The sequence below is a fragment of the Ovis canadensis genome, chromosome 3 (assembly GCF_042477335.2).
Source record: "Ovis canadensis isolate MfBH-ARS-UI-01 breed Bighorn chromosome 3, ARS-UI_OviCan_v2, whole genome shotgun sequence".
NCBI lineage: Eukaryota > Metazoa > Chordata > Mammalia > Artiodactyla > Bovidae > Ovis > Ovis canadensis.
The window spans coordinates 150,328,811-150,350,209 of NC_091247.1; the positions used below are offsets into that span (position 1 = coordinate 150,328,811).

The following is a 21,399-nucleotide window of genomic DNA, read 5'->3' on the forward strand; positions in this document are numbered from 1 at the left end:
TGCCTATTATAGTGCTAAAGAGAAGTGAACCTATACCACAGACTCAACAATTTCCTTTATGCCAAACTTCCTGCGTCTCTCCCCCTCAACAGCAGGAGCAGAATCCCTGCACAGTTCAAATTCAGCGGGAAACTCCACGTCCCACCGCGGAAACGCCCGCCCGCCCGCTCGCTGCCCCCTCCCGGGTGCAGGAGGCCGCGTGCCCTCCCCCACCCACCTCTCGTAAAGGTAAAAAGCGCTCACCAACTCTGGGCCGCCTGGAGATCCCGTAAATGTAGTCGCCCGCTCGTCGCCGCGCTCCGGGGGAAGCACTTCCGGCGCACACTCAATACGTCAGCAAGAGCGCCCGCCCCTAAGCCCACCTCCGGGGTTTGGGACAAAGGAAAGCCGGGAAGAGGCGCGGTAGCTCCCTTCTCGTCTCCTGTGCCCGACCCCTCCCGGGACCCGTGATGCAGAGGCAGCTGCAAGGAGCGACGTACGGTCGGGGTTGAGCCCCAAGTGAGCTGAGGGCTCGCGCTCTTCTGGCCCTCCCCCCCGGGCCGGCCCCACTTGAAGGTAAACGCCTCCCGCGATGCGGCCTTGCTCCCTGCGGGCTCCTTTCCAGAACAAGCTTCCGGAACCATTTTCCCCTCTCTTCCTGCCACCTTTTTTATCTCAGGACCTTTACCTGCCCTCACCGTTCTCACCGGAACGGCTAACGTATGAAAAGCTTCAGTTGGAAGCTTTTAAATAGCGACCTATCGTGCTAGGTTCCTGAAGTTGTCCCCCAGAACGTTCCAAATCATCAAGCGATTTTCCTATCACATCGCGAGTAAGGATGCCTTAGAATCATTATTTTGCAATTTGTGATCTTAAGTACACACCACACACGCTTTTTAAATCGAAAATTTGAACTTGGTTGAATCTGATATAATTTTCACAGGTGACTTGCTGACTTTGCAATATATGATATGAAAATGAATTACAGATTGTACTTGTAAACTTAAAAATACATATACAGGCTAGTACCCTTCAGGGCACTGAAAATTATTCAAATGATAAAATGTATCATTTCATAAGTTGGCGATAATATGCAAAATTAGTGATTTGAGAAAACTTTAATTACATCATAATGTGAAGCTAAAATTTCTTCTTAGCACTGCTCAAAAGAAAAGTATTAAGACGATCAAAAAGGCACCCAGCCAGATTAGTGAAAATCAGTGGCTAAGGTTCTTCCCTCCCAGGCTCTTTCTCACGTGTGTAGGTAAAGTATTAGGCATATCTGAAAGCACTTTATTGCTCTTAGCCTGATGAGAGGTTAAGAGTAGCCTCAGAGTTTTTCCCTCATTTGTTTGAAACTCACCTCTTCATTCACACCATATGCCATCACTGAAAGGTTTCGTGTAAAGAATCTTTTAAGTGGTGTCTGGAGCAAAGCAATTCCTTAATTCACCCAGCCAGAGTCATTGTTTCTGAGTGAGAGCCAATTCTTAGGTAGGTTAAGGAATCTCAGGGCTCTTGAAGAGGAGAAAAGGACAAACTTTTTTCTACATTGCTTTGTCTTAGTCATATAAAACTTTTTTCCTTAAATTCTTGAGTTTTTATGACAACAGTCTTTAAGACTAACTTTTTTAAGCCCAGAGTTAATGCTTACACAACAAAACAATTCATTCCTAAGCTTTTCCTTAAGCTCTGTACTAATGATGTAACGTTACATGTAACAACAGTGTATCTTGCTCAAGGACATGTTTCTCCTTCTTAACAAGAACCTGTTGACTAATCTTGTCAACTTAAGACAGAGGTTGTGGAAGTGGATCTGGTAAAAGTATATGAGGCTTTGATAAAACTAACAAGGGGGGCATTCTTCCTCCCTCAGCTAATGTCTATGTCAGAAGCTTTCTCTGCACTTTTTCACTGTAATAAAACTTCTGTGACACAAAAGCTCTAAGTGATCAACCCTTGTCTCTGATCCCAACGCTAAATCTTCTTTGGAGATCATGAATCCGACATGGTTCACCATAAGCTATCACTCATTAGTACTAAGAAGTAAGAAAAATTGTATAAATTTGTCATTTGCCTATAGTATTGGTTTTACTTGGAAGGAAGAATACCTGTTTTAGACTGCTTCTGGGTTTGTTTGTTTGTTTTTTAGAAATGAGTGGTGGATTGGCCCCAAGTAAAAGCACAGTGTATGTATCCAATCTGCCCTTTTCCCTGACCAACAATGACTTATATCGGGTAAGTTTCTATATTAGTACTATTATCTACTGAATTCTGTATTTGAGATACAAATATCGCTTAAGCAGTTCTCTTAGACAATATTCTTAATAAATACATTAAAATTCACTTAAATCATTAATACCAAAAACCTCTATTGCAAACATAAGTGAAAAAAATTAGACACTTGTCATATCCAAAGAAAATTTCCAGTGCTTTATAGAGAATAAATAGAGAATATGTTATTTTTGTGTTTTTTAAAACAAAAAACAGAAGACACTACTAGCATAATGAAGCTGATTTTTCCTGCTTGCTTACTTGGCTTTTGAAACTGGTAGTGGGGTGGAGGTTTTGGAGGAAAGAGCTAATGGAAGCAAAACAGATCCCTTTCCTAACCCTCCAATTCTGAAAGTATATCTTAATTTAATATGTGGCAAAAACTTAACAGTTTGAGTTTAATATTTGTTTTCAATTCAGAATGGGGTGATTAAAAGACGAAAAGAAATCCTTTCCAACATATTCTTTATCCTCCTTTCCTTACAGAGAACAAAATTTCCTGCTTTGTCTATTCTGCAGATTGATGGTTGAGAGGGACTGCCAGTTGATTAGTGGGTGCACACTGGTGGTTGAGAGGGACTTCCAGGGATGACATGAATCCTATCTTCCAAGTGTGCCCTCTTTTCTCTGCTACTTTGGGTAGATGTTAAGTACACTAGAGAGATGCTACATCAGTTCAGTTGCTCAGTCGTGTCCAACTCTTTGCGACCCCATGGACTGCAGCACACCAGGCCTCCTTGTCCATTACCAACACCTGGAGTTTACTCAAACTCATGTTCATTGAGTTGGTGATGCCATCCAACCATCTCATCCTCTGTCATCCCCTTCTCCTCCCACCTTCAGTCTTTTCCTAGCTTCAGAGTCTTTTCAAATGAGTCAGTTCTTTGCATCAGGTGGCCAAAGTATTGGAGTTTGAGCTTCAGCATCAGTCTTTTAAAATGAATATTCAGGACTGATTTCCTTTAGGATGGAGTGGTTGGATCTCCTTGCAGTCCAAGGGACTCTCAAGAGTCTTCTCCAACACCGCAGTTCAAAAGCATCAATTCTTCAGTGCTCAGCTTTCTTTATAGTCCAACTCTCACATCCATACATGACTACTGGAAAAACCTAGACAGACCTTAGTCGGCAAAGTAATGTCTCTGCTTTTTAATATGCTATCTAGGTTGATCATAACTTTCCTTCCAAGGAGCAAGCATCTTTTAATTTCATGGCTGTGGTTACCACCTGCCGTGATTTTGGAGCCCCCCCAAAATAAAGTCTGCCACTGTTTCCACTGTTTCCCCATCTATTTGCCTTGAAGTGGTGGGACCAGATGCCATGATCTTAGTTTTCTGAATGTTGACCTTTAAGCCAACTTTTTCACTCTGCTCTTCACTTTCATCAAGAAATAGAGGAAAACAATAGAATGGGAAAGACTAAAAATCTCTTCAAGATAATTAGAGATACCAGGGGAACATTTCATGCAAAGTTGGGCTCAATAAAGGACAGAAATGGTATGGACCTAACAGAAGCAGAAGATATTAAGAAGAGGTGGCAAGAACACAGAAGAACTGTACCAAGAAGATCTTCATGACTCAGATAATCACAATGGTTTGATCACTCACCTAGAGCCAGACATCCTAGAATGTGAAGTCAAGTGGGCCTTAGGAAACATCACTACGAACAAAGCTAGTGGAGGTGATAGAATTCCAGTGGAGCTGTTTCAAATCCAAAAAGATGATGCTATGAAAGTGCTGCATTCAGTATGCCAGCAAATTTGGAAAACTCAGCAGTGGCCGCAGGACTGGAAAAGGTCAGTTGTCATTCCAATCCTAAAGAAAGGCAATGCCAAAGAATGCTTAAACTACCACTCAGTTGCAGTCATTTCATATGCTAGTAAAGTAATGCTCAAAATTTTCCAAGCCAGGCTTCAGCAATATGTGAACTGTGAACTTCCAGATGTTCAAACTGGTTTTAGAAAAGGCAGAAGAACCAGAGATCAAATTGCCAACATCCACTTGATCATCGAAAAAGCAAGAGAATTTCAGAAACATACCTATTTCTGCTTTATTGACTATGCCAAAGCCTTTGACTGTGTGGATCACAATAAACTGTGGAAAATTCTGAAACAGATGGGAATACCAGACCACCTGACCTGCCTCTTGAGAAATCTATATGCAGGTCAGGAAGCAACAGTTAGACCTGGACATGGAACAACAGACTGGTACCAAATAGGAAAAGGAGTACATCAAGGCTGTATATTGTCACCCTGCTTATGTAACTTATATGCAGAGTACATCATGAGAAACACCTGGCTAGATAAAGCACAAGCTTTAATCAAGATTGCAGGGGCAAATATCAATAACCTCAGATATGCAGATGACACCACCCTTATGGCAGAAAATGAAGAAGGATTAAAGAGCCTCTTGATGAAAGTGAAAGATTTGATTACATAGTACTTGATGAATTAAGACAGCTTGAGTCTCAAAGAAAGAGAAAAATGAACTTTAGTTTCCTTCCTTGTATCAGAATAGAGACATCTCTTTCTTTATTGAATACTGTGTATCACACACACATACATATATATATATACATCACTTTGCTGTACACCAGAAACTGTAAATCAACTATCCTTTAATAATTTTTTTTAAAGAAAGAAAATGAAAAGCAAACCACAACAAAAAAGAGAAAACCGTCTTTATTGATCTCCAGTATTACTAACACTGCAGTCTAGTTATACTGTGTTCCAGGGTTGAAGTGAAAGTTTTAGTCACTCAGTCTTGTCCCAACTGTTTGCAACCCCATGGACTACAGCCCACCAGGTTCCTCTGTCTATGGAATTCTCCAGGCAGGCAAGAATACTGGAGTGGGTAGCCAGCCATTCCTTTCTTCAGGGGATCTTCCTGACCCAGGGATCAAACCTGGGTCTCCTGTATTGCAAGCGGGTTCTTCACCTGAGCTGCTAGGGAAGCCCCAGGGTTACACAACTTAATTATAGAACTCAAACATTTATTATTGTTATTTCTTAGACATATTAATGTATCGTAAAAGACTCTTCTACAAAGTGTTACATGATAAACAGGAACTATTGGTATATAGGTAGTGGCTGAAGCAATAGAAATAGATTGCCTAGAATGAAGATGTAGATGTAAAAGGGAAGAAAGGGCCAAGTGTAAAGTGCCGCCAACATATTAGGGTGGGCAGAAGAAGCAGGCTGATAGGAATCGATTTTTTCAATATAGAAGCTTTATTTTATAAGCAGTCTAAGTAAGGATCTGTCTTCTGACATAGTGATTGCTTGATGGGGTGGGCAGGAGGGTAAGTTAGGAACAGTGATATTCTACAACATTGATAATTAAAGCACAAGGTGGAGCTCTGGTGGGATTGACAGTTGTCATGGACACACCATACTAACTGCAGCTATGCAGTGTGTGTGCCCTCAACCTACCATACATGAAGAGTGTTTTTTTTTCCCCCTGTACTCTTTGGTCAGAAATTTAAGAATTAAGGTAGATAAATACCTGTGATACCAACAGACAAAAAAGAGTATTATTCGAGTCACTAAAAAAATATATCTTCTGTGGCCTCCCTCTGACTAAAGGCTAAAAATTTTCGTAAACTACAATAAAAATGTGGTCAGTATATACAGCCTGAAAACTTAATGTGGTTTTTATGATTTTAAATCAAATTGCAAATCATCATGTGGTCTTTTGTTTCAGATATTTTCCAAGTATGGCAAAGTTGTAAAGTAAGTATATCAGATCCTGAAACTTCATTTAAAAGTCTATCTTAATTTTCTTCTCCATTATTTTCTTAATGAAAGTAGATTTACTATATTTTTATAAAACATTAGATATAAAAAAGAATAAAAATACTGCTGTTAACATTTTACGTGTATTTAATTTTTTAAATACACGTAAAATGTTAGTATTTTTATCCTTTTTAATTTTTTAATATGCATAAATATCTATAGACAAGTTTTAAAAGACTCCATTCTGTGCATGCAATTTTGTTGTCTTTTTTTAACTTGATATATTGGAATAGCTTTCCATGTACTATATAGATACATCCTTGTATTTAATGATTTCATTGTAGTCCTTTGTATTATTATTTACTTATTTTATACCACATTATTAAGAATTAAAACTGATTCTGTTATCCAATATAAGACATAAAAGCTCAAATTAAATATAAATATCAGGTAGAAGGTATGTTAGCAAGTATACTATAAATGGATTATTATTTGTCAAACAGTGTAAAAACAAACACCATTGACTCTTGAACTATGTAGGGTTAATGAGAGTATAAAGGAAAAACAAGATAGTGTTACTCTATCTTATAACTAATATATATTTTAGTATAAATTTAAAGTCATTTAAAATCCCAGGAATTTAGAGTATATTTATCTTGACTAGTTGTTTTTCTTTAGCTTTTGATAACTGGACATTAAACAGTTGAAGTTCATCTGCATCCTGAAGTTAACATCTTTTAAAATTACTTCTCCATTGAAAAAAAAATCATCAGAAATACTACTAGGTCAATTTTGAGGTCTTCAATTTCAAACAGTGATCATTATCAATCAGAACACTAATAATAATGATATGAAACAATGTTCACATGCTAGGCATTATTCGTGTGTGTGTGTTCGTTCGTGCTCAGTCGTGTCTGCCTCTTTTGTGACCCTATTGACTAGCCCACCAGGCTCCTCTGTCCATGGAATTTTCCAGGCAAAAATAATGGAATGGGTTGCCATTTCCTATTCCAAGGGATCTTCCCAACCCAGGGATTGAACCCACGTCTCCTGCATTGGCAGGTGAATTCTTTACCACTCTGCCACCTGGGAAGCCTTATGATTCTAATATCTTTACATAAATTATCTCATTAAAGTCTCACAACTATCTTTTAAGGTAAACACTGCTATTATCCTGATGTTATAATTGACAAAACTGAAGCCTGTAAACCTAAAATCATATTGCTAGTTAGCAGTGAAGACAAGGTTTGATTCCAGCCTATTCCTTTACCTTCCCATTACCTTTTCTTGATTTTTCCGTGTCAGAATCACTGAATAAATTTCCATATCAATACATAATTGTTAGCCATGAGAATGCTATGAAGTTAGACACAGAGTTATAAGCCCCTATAAGCAAGGAAGACATGATCTAGTCTAGAGAGTCAGAGTAGCTTTACAAAGTCAGTATCCTTTGAGTTGAAACCTAGAGGCTGAGTGCAAGTAGGTAAAAAGAATGAGAAGAACATTTCGGGTAGAGGGAATGCTTATACAAAGGCCCGCAAAGACCCTGTGGCAAGAGAAATTAAAGTGAGATCGCTAAACAGCCAGTGTGACTTGAAATGAGTAAGCAAGAGGGGGAAAAGCACAAGATGGGTCCAGAAGCAGATTCCTCTAAGAAGACCAAGAATGTTTTAAATAATTTTAATTAGAGGACTGTCATGATTTGAATTTTTAGAAGCTTGTTCCATCTAACTTCAGTGTAGAGACTGGATTGGAGGGGAACATAAACAGATGCAGGGAGACCAGTCAAAAGATATAACAGTAGCCCTGGGAAGAAATCTAGACTGAAATGATAGAGGTGGAGAGGTAGAAACCGGTCAGATTTGAGAGATCATTCGGCAGAAGAATGGGTAATACTTAGTGATATACTTATTTTGTATATAATGGTTGGGTGAAAGCGAAGGAAGTGTTACAGATAACACTCAGGTTTCCCAGGATAGTGTCTGCTGCTGCGTCGCTTCAGTCGTGTCCGACTGTGCGACCCCATAGACGGCAGCCCATTATGTGCTTAATGAGTACATCATCTACCTTTTCTCCCATGCCAGAGACATAGGAATAAATCCTAGGTTTGTCCTTTCAAATCCTTGATATAATTACTTTTCTGTTATCACAGAAGGTAATTCTGTCAAAATAATGTATTTTAATTGGTTTATAGGTCTCTCTCCACCTCTAGACTGTCAGTCTTTTCCTGAGGGTAAAAACCTTGTTCTGCTGCCAGTGCTTAGTACTTGTGCTTGAGGCTAGTGGAAGGACTGAATGGCCTCATGAACAAACAAATGGATACATGCTTTTGAGAAACTATTTTCTCAATCAAAATGGGTAAGCTGGAAGGAGCATTTTATAGATAAAGCTTAAAGAAGTAGGTGACAAATTAATAAAGTGAAAATTCCATCACATGTATCCAAACATAAAGACTTGTCATTACTGCAAAAATAAACTTTAATAGGGAAGATGAGGCAGTGTTCATACAGATTTCAGCAGAGACAAGCAATTAAAGAAATTTAAGAACTGATACATTCGGAACCCTGAAGAATGAGTCAAATTTTATGGGCAAAAATTGAGAATTTAAAGAGGATAGAAGCCATGTGAACAGAGGCACCAGTTTAGGGGGAAGTTTAGGCCGTGCTTCATAAACACTGAGTGCCTTCTTGCAGCTAAACCTTATAGTGTTCGAGTGAGGAGCAGTGAAAGATGAGGGAAATGGGAGCCATAATAAAGGTTATTGATTGCTGGACCAAAGAATAGGCAGTTTGAAGAACCAAAAACTTTTAAGCGAGGGAATAAGTGATTTTATTTATTCCTTAAGTAGAAGACTCTTCCACTATGTTAATTCCAGCATATGAGCAGAAATTAACATCAAGGGAACCAGTAAGAATAGACTATGGAGACAGTAATGCCACTATGGACAAGAAAAAGAGCAGTGGGAATAGAAGAGAGAGGACGGAGAAGAAAGATCATTAATAGAGGATGATTTAGAAAGCTAACACTTCCAAAATAGTACTTTCAAAAAATTACTTTATGACTTTAACTGACCTCCAGAAACATTATGAATTTTTAAAAGTTAAAGTAACGTCTCACTTTACACTTTTTTTTAAATGGGTTAAAAACTTTGTTATATTCAATAACTGGTATGTCTTTGCAGAAAATTAGTCTAAACTTGAGCTTCATCAAGTACTTGACTTCTTTCCTTCCAAACCCAATGAATAAATACATGCTGCCTTTGAGAAAATAAACCATTTTAGTTGCCCATTTTCCCTAAGTTATTGTAACTTATGTTTTTAATGGAATAAGACATCACTTTTCTTAATATAGAGCTATCTTTTTACCAATTTGATTCCGAGACTATAGGTACCTAAAAACCCAAACCTAAATAAAATAAAATTTAATATGTGAAATGTAATATTAAATAAAATTTCTGTTTATTCATTCATATTCTCTTGTCTCTTTTCCTGTTAATTTAGTTTTTAGAAAATGATTAAGCTTTGTCTTATATACTGTCTCTTTTTTGCTATTTGGAAATAATCTCAAATTTATAAGTTACAGAAATAGTACAAAGAGCAGGATACAGCATGCTTGGGGCTGGTGCATGGGGATGACCCAGAGAGATGTTATGGGGAGGGAGGTGGGAGGGGGGTTTATGTTTGGGAACGCATGTAAGAATTAAAGATTCTAAAATTTTAAAAAATAAATAAATAAATAAATTTTTTAAAAAATACTACAAAGAACATCAAAATATCCCTTACCCAGATTTGCTTATTGTTAACATTTTATCCCATTTATTTTATCATTTGTACTCTCTCCCCAATGTGTGTTCATGTATGGGTATATATATGTGTGTGTGTGTGTGTGTGTGTATGTATATATATGTGTGTATATGTATGGCTTCCCAGGCTGAAGCAGTGGTAAAGAACCCACCTGCCAGTGCAGAAGATGCAGGCATCTCGGGTTTGATCCCTGGGTCAAGAAGACCCCCTGAAATAGAAAATGACAACCCACTCCAGTATTCTTGCCTGAAAAATTCCATGGAGAGAGGAGCCTGGCATGCTACAGTCCATGGGGTCACAAAGTATCGGACACAACCAAGCACACATATATGTACCTATATGTGTGTATCTTTATGTGTATACATACACACAAACACAGTTTTTTTTTTTTTTTTGTGAGTCATTTGAGGGTGTTATAAACGTCATCACCCTTTACTCCTAAACATAGTACTTCATCGGAGAAGGCAATGGCAACCCACTCCAGTACTCTTGCCTGGAAAATCCCATGCACGGAGGAGCCTGGTAGGCTGCAGTCCATGGGGGTCGTGAAGAGTCAGACACGACTGAGCGACTTCACTTTCACTTTTCACTTTCATGCATTGGAGAAGGAAATGGCAACCCACTCCAGTATTCTTGCCTGGAGAATCCCAAGGACGGCAGAGCCTGGTGGGCTGCCATCTATGGGGTCACATAGAGTCGGACGCAACTTAGCAGCAGCAGCAGCATAGTACTTCATTGTGTATTTCCTAAAAATACATTAGGGTTATATATTATATAGCCACAGCACAGTTAACCAAACTCATAAATTTTCCTGATGCAGTACGTCTGTTGAATCAATTGTCCGTGTTCCACTTTTGTCAATTGACCTAATAATATCCCACGTAGAATTTTTCACCTGTAGTGCAGAATGTAGTCTAGAGTTAGGTGTTGATTTTTACTGTCATACCTTTTTAGCCTCCTTTAGTCTGAAACGTTTATAAATACAGCTCTAACCCATGTGTTTTCCTGATGTTGCCTCATGATTACATGGGGGTTATGCAGTCTTGGCAGGTATACTCTATAGATGATGTATTCTCAAGGTGTCACTCTGGATCCATACCGCATCCATCTATCTCATTAGTGATACTAATTTTTATCACTCAGTCAAGGTTTAGCCAACTTCTCTGCTGTATAATTATTTTTCCCTTTTGCAACTAACAAGCAGTCAATGGGAGACAGTTAAGACAATGCAAACATCCTGTTCCATATAAAAATTTCATTTGAGACATAGCATTTGTTGATAATTCTTGCCTGACCCAATCTTTACCGTTATCATTTCAAACGGTGATTTTCTGGCCCTCCCTGTACATTCACCAGTCATCCCCTGGCATTGTGCTATAAGCAGTAGCCCTCCTTTCTCCCCCATTTATTTATTTATTATCAGCATGGACTTAAGAATTCCTTTCTTACGTGATTTGTAATTCATTACTGTATTATTTTGGTAATCAGATTGTCCTAGATTTGGCCAGTGGGCTCTCCCTTCAGCTGGCTTGTCTGTTCTTGTGCCATGCCCCATCATTACTCCTTTTTTCAAGTGCTACCTTTCTGGCATAACAAGATGTTCCAAATTCATCCTGTACGTAGCCTCTCCCAGCCTTCAAGTCAGCCATTTCTCCAAAGAGCCCTGTTGAGTATTGTTTCTTAAAATGTATTTAATGACATACGATGAGCAAGGACCAACAGGACTAGGGATGGGTGAAGGATGAGGAGAAAGAGCGGGCTCTGTGCTCTTGTCGCTATCCATGCCACTTAGGTACTTTGGGTAGTATGGCTGAGAAGCACAGAACTGGAGATTCTTTAAAATAATATTAAGAATATAGTTTTATTCTAAAACCAGAAAAAAAATTTTTTTAGTAAATCAGTTTACTTTTTGTGCAGAAAAGAATACCTCAGTTTTGTTCTTTTCCTGCAGAGAGGGAGTCAGAGAAGAGGAATTATGCTTAATCTTCAAGATTCCATTGTCTCTTGTAATCTCAACGTCATCTTCAACTTCTGATTAATGTTTGACTTACCAGATACTCCTAATTATAGCTGTGTTCACTTGTGTTAGTATCACAGTTTCTCATTTCAAGAGTTTATTCATATGTTTTATTTATTGCTGCCTCATTTTTAACTAGCTATTTGTTTATGCTTTAAGGGTTACTATAATGAAAGATAAAGATACCAGGAGGAGTAAAGGGGTTGCATTTATTCTATTTTTGGATAAAGACTCTGCACAAAACTGTACCAGGGCAATAAACAACAAACAGGTAAGCCATTCGTTCCCAGCAAGGTTTTTAACCAAAAGTCTGTGTTCAAACCAGGCTAAAAATATGGGGATGCAGTGGATGGTCGAGCCTGGTGGATATCAGTAGTTCCTGGGGGTATTTTACTTATAGAAAAGAGATCAAAACTGTACTGAGTTCCCAAAACACTGGTAGAATAAAAGGAATAAAAATCTATTCTACGGGAAAGAATTTGTCACACCTACATGGGCATTTGCTAAAATAATATAAAAAAATAAAATAGAATTGACAACTTGAGGAAATGGGATCCAATAACAACAGTTCTAAGTTTCAATGAGATAATATCCTTCTGCATTTACATTTTTCTCTGGTCCAGTTATTTGGTAGAGTGATAAAAGCAAGCATTGCTATTGACAATGGAAGAGCAGCTGAGTTCATCCGAAGACGAAACTACTTTGATAAATCTAAGTGTTATGAATGTGGGGTGAGTATACCTAAAGCAATATAATTTTCCATTATTTACTTGAAGATGTTTCTCACATCAGTGTTTTATGTGTTTTCCAGAACTTCTGGAAGGCTAAAATCGAGTTATAAAAGTTTCACTTTGGGAATGTCAACTCATTTAAGTAAATTCAGTTGAAATATAGTATGATGTCGGAGAAGGCAATGGCAACCCACTCCAGTACTCTTGCCTGGCAAATCCCATGGACGGAGGAGCCTGGTAGGCTGCAGTCCATGGGTTCGCTAGGAGTCAGACTCGACTGAGCGACTTCACTTTCACTTTACATTTTCATGCATTGGAGAAGGAAATGGCAACACACTCCAGTGTTCTTTCCTGGAGAATCCCAGGGATGGGGGAGCTTGGTAGACTGCTGTCTCTGGGGTCGCACAGAGTCAGACACAACTGAAGCAACTTAGCAGCAGCAGTAGCAGCATAGTATGATGTAAAGACAGTCTGAGTTGGGTAATCTAGAGTGGTATTTTCTCCAGTTTCTAAATCTTTGAAAGTTGTTAGATTAAAAAGTGTTAAGGCTAATTACTTACATTATTGTCTGAAAGGTTTTAGTGACCCATAAATTTTTGCATTTCTGTAGTATTGTGACAGTGATTAAGTGTCACAGATCAGTAAAAACACTGTCATATGACCTATCCTCTATGGGATATTGTTTTGAAGTTTTCCCACCTATTGGTACTGCTAATAGTTCAGGAGCTGAACTATACCCAGATTTTCTTACCTAGTTCTCATCATCTATTAATATTGTTATCCATTTAAACTTTGGGTGATTAGGAGACATACATAGCTGCAGAGCAATTTTGCACAAGGCCCATAATGATATCAGGGGAATTTCAGTCTGGGTCTCATTGCTTTCTGTTTCTAAAATGTCTCCATATATATGATCCAGAGATTAATGGGGAACTTTTACTGAAGGGAAAATTACTGAGAGACATTGTTCTGGCTACATGATTATATGGAAAATAGAAGGAAATGGTTTTTGGACTTCTTTCTCCAACGCCACTCACTCCCCTTCAAGAATATTTACATACACAGACAGGTAAGTGAGTGGATAGATGGATGGGTAGACAGAAAGGGAGAGCGAGCAAGGTCCTGAGTAAGTTATGTCAAATTTTGTGATTCTAACACCTAAGTTAATGTTTCAAAAACTGTGTTCCAGACTCCTGAGTTTTGTTAAAAAAAAAAAGGAAGAAAGGGTGGAGTTATTACAGTCAGATAGATGAGTATATATATTCACAGTAGATATTATCCAAGAACTTCTGGGTAAATCTGTTAATCTGTCTTGGTTTATGGGTCCGTAAATGTGTTATGGTATACTTTGTACATTATAGTATTTCTTAAAACTCCTCCCCACCCCAAATCTGTTTATTTTAGCCTGGTTTTTCCAAAAGCTGTTGCATCGTTAAACCCCTTTTTTTGTACGGGATATGTTAACAGTTTTTGATATATCATTATTCCAAAACACTTTCCAAAATGGTTCTCTAAGTGCATCCTCTCAGCAGTTCCTTAATAATAACACCTTTTGGGTTCAGCCACGTCCCCAGGTATAAAAGTACATGGTTTGATATTTTATAAAATAATACTTGAAAAGTATGATTAATTTTCTCTCCTGTTTTAATCCTGGCTCAGTCTCTCCCCACACCCTTATTCTCACATAAATCTTCTTAAAGTTATTTTGGTAAGCTAATATACAGATTCATTGTCTTCTTTTACAACTCAGACAATGTTATGTCTCATTTTAATGTTACAGCTAGTCCAGCACTGTCAAATACAAATATATGCAAGCTACCAATGTAATTTTAAATGTTGTAATAGCCACATTAAAAAATAATAAACAGGGTAAAATTAAATATATTTTATTTAATTCAAAATATTATCATTTGAATTATGTAATCGATATTTTTAAAGTATAATATTTTATATTATTTTTTCCTGCTGTCTTCACAATCCCGTATGTATCAATTCAAACAACTGATTCACAATCCAGTATTTATCAGTTCAAACAAATCAATTCTCAGTAACCACAAGAGAATTATAACAAATGGCTGAGATTGTTGACATCTTTCAAGTTAGGAGTAGTTTTGTCCCCATTTTATCATACTAACTTAAAATTTTTACATTTAAGGTAGATGGTCCATTTAAATTTTGAATTTTTATATCCTGAATCTTGACATTTAATCTTAAGGAACCACCAAGTTTCTGTTAATAATACATAATGTATATATTTTCTTATTTTGTGTTACTAACACAAATGTTCTATTTCTTCCTTTCCTTCTTAATGGGAAACAAAAGGAAAGTGGACACTTAAGTTATGCCTGTCCCAAAAATATGCTTGGAGAACGTGAACCTCCAAAGAAGAAAGAGAAAAAGAAAAAAAAGAAAATTCCTGAGCCAGAAGAAGAAATGTATGTATATCCACTCTCATCAAATACATTAAATGTATGCTGTCTTTTTACTTCTGTCTTTTTACTATTGAGTGCATTTTAATTTTTTTAATAATTTAGTGAAGCAGTAGAAGAAAGTGAAGATGAAGGGGAAGATCCTGCTCTTGACAGCCTCAGTCAGGCCATAGCTTTCCAGGTATTCAACAGTTCTTTTTCAAAGGCACCTGCCATAGCTCCCTTGAGTTAATAGTTTTATATTCCTTGCTTGCTTTATTAATCATCTCCTCATGACATCCTCTGTCTTTCCCCTTTCCCTCTAAACTTTAGGAGATAGGCTCTTTCTTTAAGATCTTTAGAATAGTGTGATGGAAAAGTTTATATTGGTCCTTTCTACATTTTAAGGGCCCCACAACACTTTAAATATTATAATCTGTTTTCAGTTTAGAATTGAACAGAACTAATTGATTAAAATGAGTTTGCTGCTGCTGCTAAGTCACTTCAATCATGTCCGACTCTGTGCAACCCTATAGATGGCAGCCCACCAGGCTCCCCCGTCCCTGGGATTCTCCAGGCAAGAACACTGGAGTGGGTTGCCATTTCCTTCTCCAGAGCATGAAAGTGAAAAGTGAAAGTGAAGTCGCTCAGTCGTGTCCGACTCTTAGCACCCTCATGGACTGCAGCCCACCAGGCTCCTCCATCCATGGGATTTTCCAGGCAAGAGTACTGGAGTGGAGTGCCATTGCCTTCTCCGAAAATGAGTTTAGCCCCCAACAGAAAAGATTTTATTAAATCAAAGATATTGTTTTAAAGGAAGCTTCATTTTAAAACAAAACAAAAAACATTTTTGATCATTAAAAGTCCTAATACAAGTATATGAAACATTTTTTGAAGAAAATGTATAACTTCCTGATTTTATATAACCAGTTATTGTTTTATGTAGTTGAGTAAATTATAAATGCATACATCAATTCATTTTTCCTTTTAGTTAGTTAATTCAGTATTTTATGTAATGTACCCACGTCCAACAGCAATGGCAAGTAAGTTTCATTTCATATGCCTGTTAATTACTAAAAATTGCCCAGACTAATTCTGAGTAACATGCTAAGACTGGAGAAAACTTGGGGGTAGGACAAATAATAGTTAATATTATTTTAATACTATTAATATTAAGCAGATTCCTGATTTTTGTTTTGTTTATTTTCCAAATAACCTTTACAGCAAGCCAAAATTGAAGAAGAACAAAAAAGATGGAAACCCAGTTCAGGAGGTCCTTCAACATCAGATGATTCAAGACGCCCAAGGATAAAGAAAAGCACATATTTCAGTGATGAGGAGGAACTTAGTGATTAAAAATATAAATATATATATTATGTAAATATCATTAAAATTTAAGTCTTGGAGTACCAAGTTCCCTTGGGACTAAAAATTACTTTTGAATTTGAACATAAGAACACTTAGTACCAAATACTTTTTTACTTTAGATAGTTGATAGAAAATGGTAATTTTATAGTATCATGTTTATCTTGCATCAAGATTTGCTAATAATCATTAATCTTGAAAACAGTTCATTTGAATAAAAAAGGAAATGTAATACTATTATAACAATGCTATCCCAAGAAGAAAGTCAAAGTCACTCAGTCCTGACTCTTTGTGACCCCATGGCCTATACAGTCGCATGGAATTCTCCAGGCCAGAAATACTGGAGTGGGTAGCCTTTCCCTTCTCCAGGGGATCTTCGCAACCCAGGCATCAAACCCAGGTCTCCCACAATGCAGGCATATTCTTTACCAGCTGAGACAGAAAGATAGATAGTAAAAAGATTTGAGAAGTTCATTATAAAAGTTTATTCATGATTGGTTTATATAAGAACTTTTGAAATAAATTTCATCTTTAAAATAAAAACTTCATAAAGACTGTGGAAAGTTTGGAGTGATTTATTGTTATTCATGTTAATAAAGTTTTCTCAAGAGAACTTTATTTTTCAATGTAGGTGTTCTGTTATCTTACTTCTTTCATCTTTATATCTATCTGGATACATTGCAGTTACCTATAAAATATAAAGTTAAGTAGCTCTCAGAAGCTTATAGCCAAACAGCAGTAATTTGTCCTGCCTTTGGCATCAAGTTCCATTCCTCAGAAGCAGCCAGCCAGCTTTCTTTATTTCTTTTCACATGTAAATACATCTTGCTAAATACATGTATTTCTGCCACTTAATCCATAAAGGAATGAAGGAGGACTTTTCAATCTATACTCCCCTCTGCCCTCCTCCACTTTCACAATATGACTTAAAATTTTTGGTTAAATCCATATCTTACTGCTTTTATTTTTTGATCATTGAAATACTGTTCACTTCAGAGCTAATGAATATACTATGATTACGTTTTTCTTAGTCAATAGCTGTCTTTATTTTTTTCGTGTTTTATCTTTCTTTGTATTTCTGACTAAAATCTTCCCATACCCTTTGCAGATAGTTATATGGGAATGGCATTATGAAGCCTTTAATTTTCTGTTTTCTCTCTTTCTCTACTTTTGCAGTTAGCCAGTCAGTCATGTTTGACTCTTTGTGACCCCATGGACTGTAGCCCACCAGGCTTCTCTGTCCATGGAGTTCTCCAGGTAAGAATACTGGAGTGGGTTGCCATTTCCATCTTAACCCAGGGATCAAATCTAGGTCTCCCACGTTGCAGGCAGACTCTTTACCGACTGAGCCGTCAGGGAAGCCATGTCTCTCTACCACTGAGTGCTTTTAAAAAGAATATCTATTGATTAGTTTCTTAATTACTGAAAGCAATAAAAACTTTCCCACTTTGAAAACTATAAAAGTAGGTGTTAACGCCTCTCCAGCAAAACATTCTAGATGGTAAGGAAACCAGACTAAATGACTGAATGCTAGAATAGTGACAGAAACAATATAAAGAAAATTTAAATAGTAAATGAAAGTATTTTGTTAAAACATATATTACAAACAGTAGAACATTAGTTTTTTACCTAACTAAAAAAAAATGAGTGGTGATGAAGATGTCGTAAGAATATTTATATACTGGCTAATTTCTAAAGGGTAATTTAACAGGTATTAACTATTAAGTTCTACTGTTTGAACCAAAAATAGCATCCCATTTTATCCTAGGATACTGGAGAAAAGAAATGGCAACCCACTCCAGTATTCTTGCCTGGAAAACTCTATGGACAGAGGAGTCTGGTAGGCTACAGTCCATGGGGTTGCAAAGAGTCGGACACGACTGAGCAACTTCACTTTCACTTTCTAGTCAGAAATACAAATATTTATGTATAAAGGTATGTATTATTTAAAATTCAAAACGTATGCAAAATGATTATTAGCATTAAAATGTTGCAGAGAATTCTTAATGGGATGGGAAAACATTCTGGGTTTAATGGCAAGTGCAAAATACCTCCTGTGTATGGATAAATATAGACAAGGTAGTAATGGCACAGTAGTCAAGACTATAGTCTCTTGACAGACATACCTAGATTTCTGTGGTCAGGTTTCCACTTGGGTCATTTGGCATTGGACCACTTACTTAACCTGAGTTATTTGAAAAATAAGATACAAACAACACCAACGGGAAAATACTATAATTCTACCTATGTGAAGTACCTGAAATAGGTAAGTTCATAGAGACAGAATCTATGTTGCCAGGGACTGAGACAAAGGGGAAGTGTTACTGAGTAATGGGTACAGAGTTTTTGTTGGGGATGATGAAAAAGTTTAAGTATCGATAATGGTAATGGTTTCACAACATTGTGAACGTACTTAATGCCACTAAATACGAACACAGCAGAATCCAAATGACTAGACCAAAACAAAATGGAGCTTATAGGAGCTCAGGAATTCTGGCTTTAAAACTCTTGACTCCTGGGTTTCAGAGAAAAGGACTGAGGCCTATAATAGATTGGTTGTTTCTAATGTGAAAACATTCAATCAGAGAATGCCTGTCTTACCAGATACGTTTTCTTTCCATCTGCAATCACTTATTTATTCATTTGGAGTTTTTCTAGGTGTCTATTTTGGAACTGCTGTTTACAATTTTCAGAGTATCATAAAGATGGCCACATAGAATAGGACAGATTTATACGTGTGTGTGTGAATGCATGCTTCAGTTGTGTCCGACTCTGCAACCCTGTGGACTATATAGCCCATCAGGCTCCTCTGTCCATGGCCTTCTCCAGATAAGAATGCTGGAGTGGGTTGCCATGCCCTCCTCCAGGGGAACTTTCCAACCCAGGGATCGAACCCGCATCTCATATCTCCTGCATTGGCAGGCAGATTCTTTACACAAGCGCCATGTGGGAAGCCCTTATTTATAAGTATTAAATGTTAATACCATTTCTTTGTTTTATATTCCATAGGTGTAATATGTGGTACACAACAATGATCATGAAGTATTTAGGCATTAACGTGTAATAGCAAAACCCTGGCTAGAGTAGTACTTGAAAGTTTTACATAGAATATACCAGAGCTAGATCAGTAATTTAGGTGCAATTATTAAAAGAGGAGCGAAAAGTGATTATAAAAGGTGGGATGAAGAGTCACTGGATCACATAACTGGGACAGTTCAGCTTCAGAAGTGGATGAAGGGGTTAAAATGTCATTAGAAATCTTTTCCTTGTCCCATAACCACTGCTTTCCTCCATCAGTCAGTTCAGTCGCTCAGTCGTGTCTGTCTCTTTGTGACCCCATGGACCACAGCACGCCAGGCCTCCCTGTCCATCACTAACTCCCAGAGTTCACTCAAATTCACATCCATCGAATCAGCCATCTCATCCTCTGTCGTCCCCTTCTCCTGCCCCCAATCCCTCCCAGCATCAGGGTCTTTTCCAGTGAGTCAGCTTTTCACATCAGGTGGCCAAAGTATTGGGGTTTCGGCTTCAACATCAGTCCTTCCAATGAACACCCAGGACTGATCTCCTTTAGGATGGACTGATTGGATCTCCTTGCAGTCCAAGGGACTCTCAACAGTCTTCAACACCACAGTTCAAAAGCATCAATTCTTCAGCGCTCAGCTTTCTTCACAGTCCAACTCTCACATCCATACATGACCACTGGAAAAACCATAGCCTTGACTACCTTGTTGGCAAAGTAATGTCTGTGCTTTTTAATGTGCTGTCGAGGTTGGTCATAACTTTCCTTCCAAGGAGTAAGTGTCTTTTAATTTCATGGCTGCAATCACCATCTGCAGTGATTTTGGAGCCCAGAAAAATAAAGTCTGACACTGTTTCCCCATCTATTTGCCATGAAGTGATGGGACTGGATGTCGTGATCTTCGTTTTCTGAATGTTGAGCTGTAAGCCAACTTTTTCACTCTCACTTTCATCAAGAGGCTCTTTAGTTCTTCTTCACTTTCTGCCATAATGGTGGTGTAATCTGCATATCTGAGGTTATTGATGTTTCTCCCAGCAATCTTGATTCCAGCTTGTGCTTCCTCCAGTCCAGCGTTTCTCATGATTTACTCTGCATAGAATTTAAATAAGCAGGGTGACAGTATACAGCCTTGATGTACTCTTTCCTATTTGGAACCAGTCTGCTGTTCCATGTCCAGTTCTAACTGTTGCTTCCTAACCTGCATACAGATTTCTCAGGAGGCAGGTCAGGTGGTCTGGTATTCTACCTTTGTTTTCCAGTAACCTTTCTTTATGAGATAGCAGAGATGAACACCAGTATCTCTAAAGCTAGGAATACTAATAATGAGAACTCCTCTCCAACCGATGATTCCAGCAAAAGTCCCAAGAAAAGACCTGAGGGGGCAGGCCTGTGGCACAGTCCCCACTTCTGAAGATGAGTAGATTAGTCCCACCCAACTCATATACACTAAGTGTATTCATATGCAATGTAGTAGTTTAAGTTTGGAATCAATGTGTAAGTTACTTATCTCATCGAGACTCTTCAGCTCTCCTTTTCATCAAAACAGAATACTGAGGCAGCTGAGCAGGATGCACAAAGAAAACAGAGATGCAGCACCAAACAAGCCATTTCCTGGAGTAGGCATCTTTCACAGATTATTTGCAAAACATATAGAAGGAGGGTAAATTAAAGCTCTTTGGAAAGAAGTTTGACAAGCCCTGTCACTTATGGTAACAATGGAAACAACTCTGTGTGTGTGTGTGTGTGTGTGTGTGTGTGTGTGCATATGGTCAGTCATGTCTGACTCTGCAGCCCCATGGTCTGCAGCCCTCCAGGCTTCTCTGCCCATGGAATTTTCTGGGCAAGAATACTGGAGCGTGGTGTCATATCCTACACCAGGGGATCTTCCCCATCCAGGGGTTGAACTCATGTATCTTGGGTCTCCTGCATTGGCAGGGAGGTTCTGTACCACTAGTGCCTTCTGGGAAGCCCATAAGCAATTGCAGTCAGAGACTAAACCCAAGTCCACTGGATGGGTTTAGTCATTATTATTTTTAAAATTTCTTTTGTAAAATCCAAATTTTAAGAATC

The 21,399-nt window shown here is 37.9% G+C and overlaps 2 protein-coding genes across 48 annotated transcripts in view; one reads left to right on the forward strand and one right to left on the reverse strand.

Annotated features, from left to right (window-relative positions):
• Positions 1-496, reverse strand: part of PPHLN1 (periphilin 1) — a 169,325-nt gene extending 168,829 nt beyond the window's left edge. For 7 of the 42 annotated variants that reach the window (XM_069584574.1, XM_069584565.1, XM_070292312.1 and 4 more), the window contains exon 1: positions 244-306. The gene's annotated coding sequence lies outside the window, so the exon portion shown is untranslated. Of the gene's footprint in view, positions 1-243 lie in introns of all 42 variants that reach the window. The other 35 variants (XM_069584556.1, XM_070292307.1, XM_069584568.1 and 32 more) reach the window with 12 other exon arrangements.
• Positions 317-16,862, forward strand: ZCRB1 (zinc finger CCHC-type and RNA binding motif containing 1). Of its 6 annotated transcripts, XM_069584589.1 has the most exons (9): positions 320-555; positions 2,132-2,217; positions 5,952-5,980; positions 11,738-11,870; positions 11,963-12,074; positions 12,427-12,534; positions 14,857-14,969; positions 15,069-15,144; positions 16,167-16,862. In XM_069584589.1, the coding sequence occupies exons 5-9, from the start codon at positions 11,973-11,975 to the stop codon at positions 16,296-16,298; spliced, it is 531 nt and encodes a 176-aa protein (XP_069440690.1). In that variant the 5' UTR covers positions 320-555; positions 2,132-2,217; positions 5,952-5,980; positions 11,738-11,870; positions 11,963-11,972; the 3' UTR covers positions 16,299-16,862. The 6 variants fall into 6 exon arrangements, with proteins under 6 accessions (XP_069440687.1, XP_069440690.1, XP_069440688.1 ...); XM_069584586.1 differs by lacking the exon at positions 11,738-11,870 and having other exon boundaries at positions 317-555; XM_069584591.1 differs by lacking the exon at positions 5,952-5,980 and having other exon boundaries at positions 367-555.
• Positions 16,863-21,399: the final 4,537 nt, after the last annotated feature.

Bases quoted from the DNA above. Each gene is read 5' to 3' on its own strand.
- ZCRB1 (XM_069584586.1), top strand. From the start codon at position 2,134: ATGAGTGGTGGATTGGCCCCAAGTAAAAGCACAGTGTATGTATCCAAT. The intron at 5,981-11,962 runs GTAAGTATATCA...TTATGCTTTAAG, and splicing joins AAGTATGGCAAAGTTGTAAA to GGTTACTATAATGAAAGATA. The intron at 15,145-16,166 runs GTATTCAACAGT...TAACCTTTACAG, and splicing joins GTCAGGCCATAGCTTTCCAG to CAAGCCAAAATTGAAGAAGA.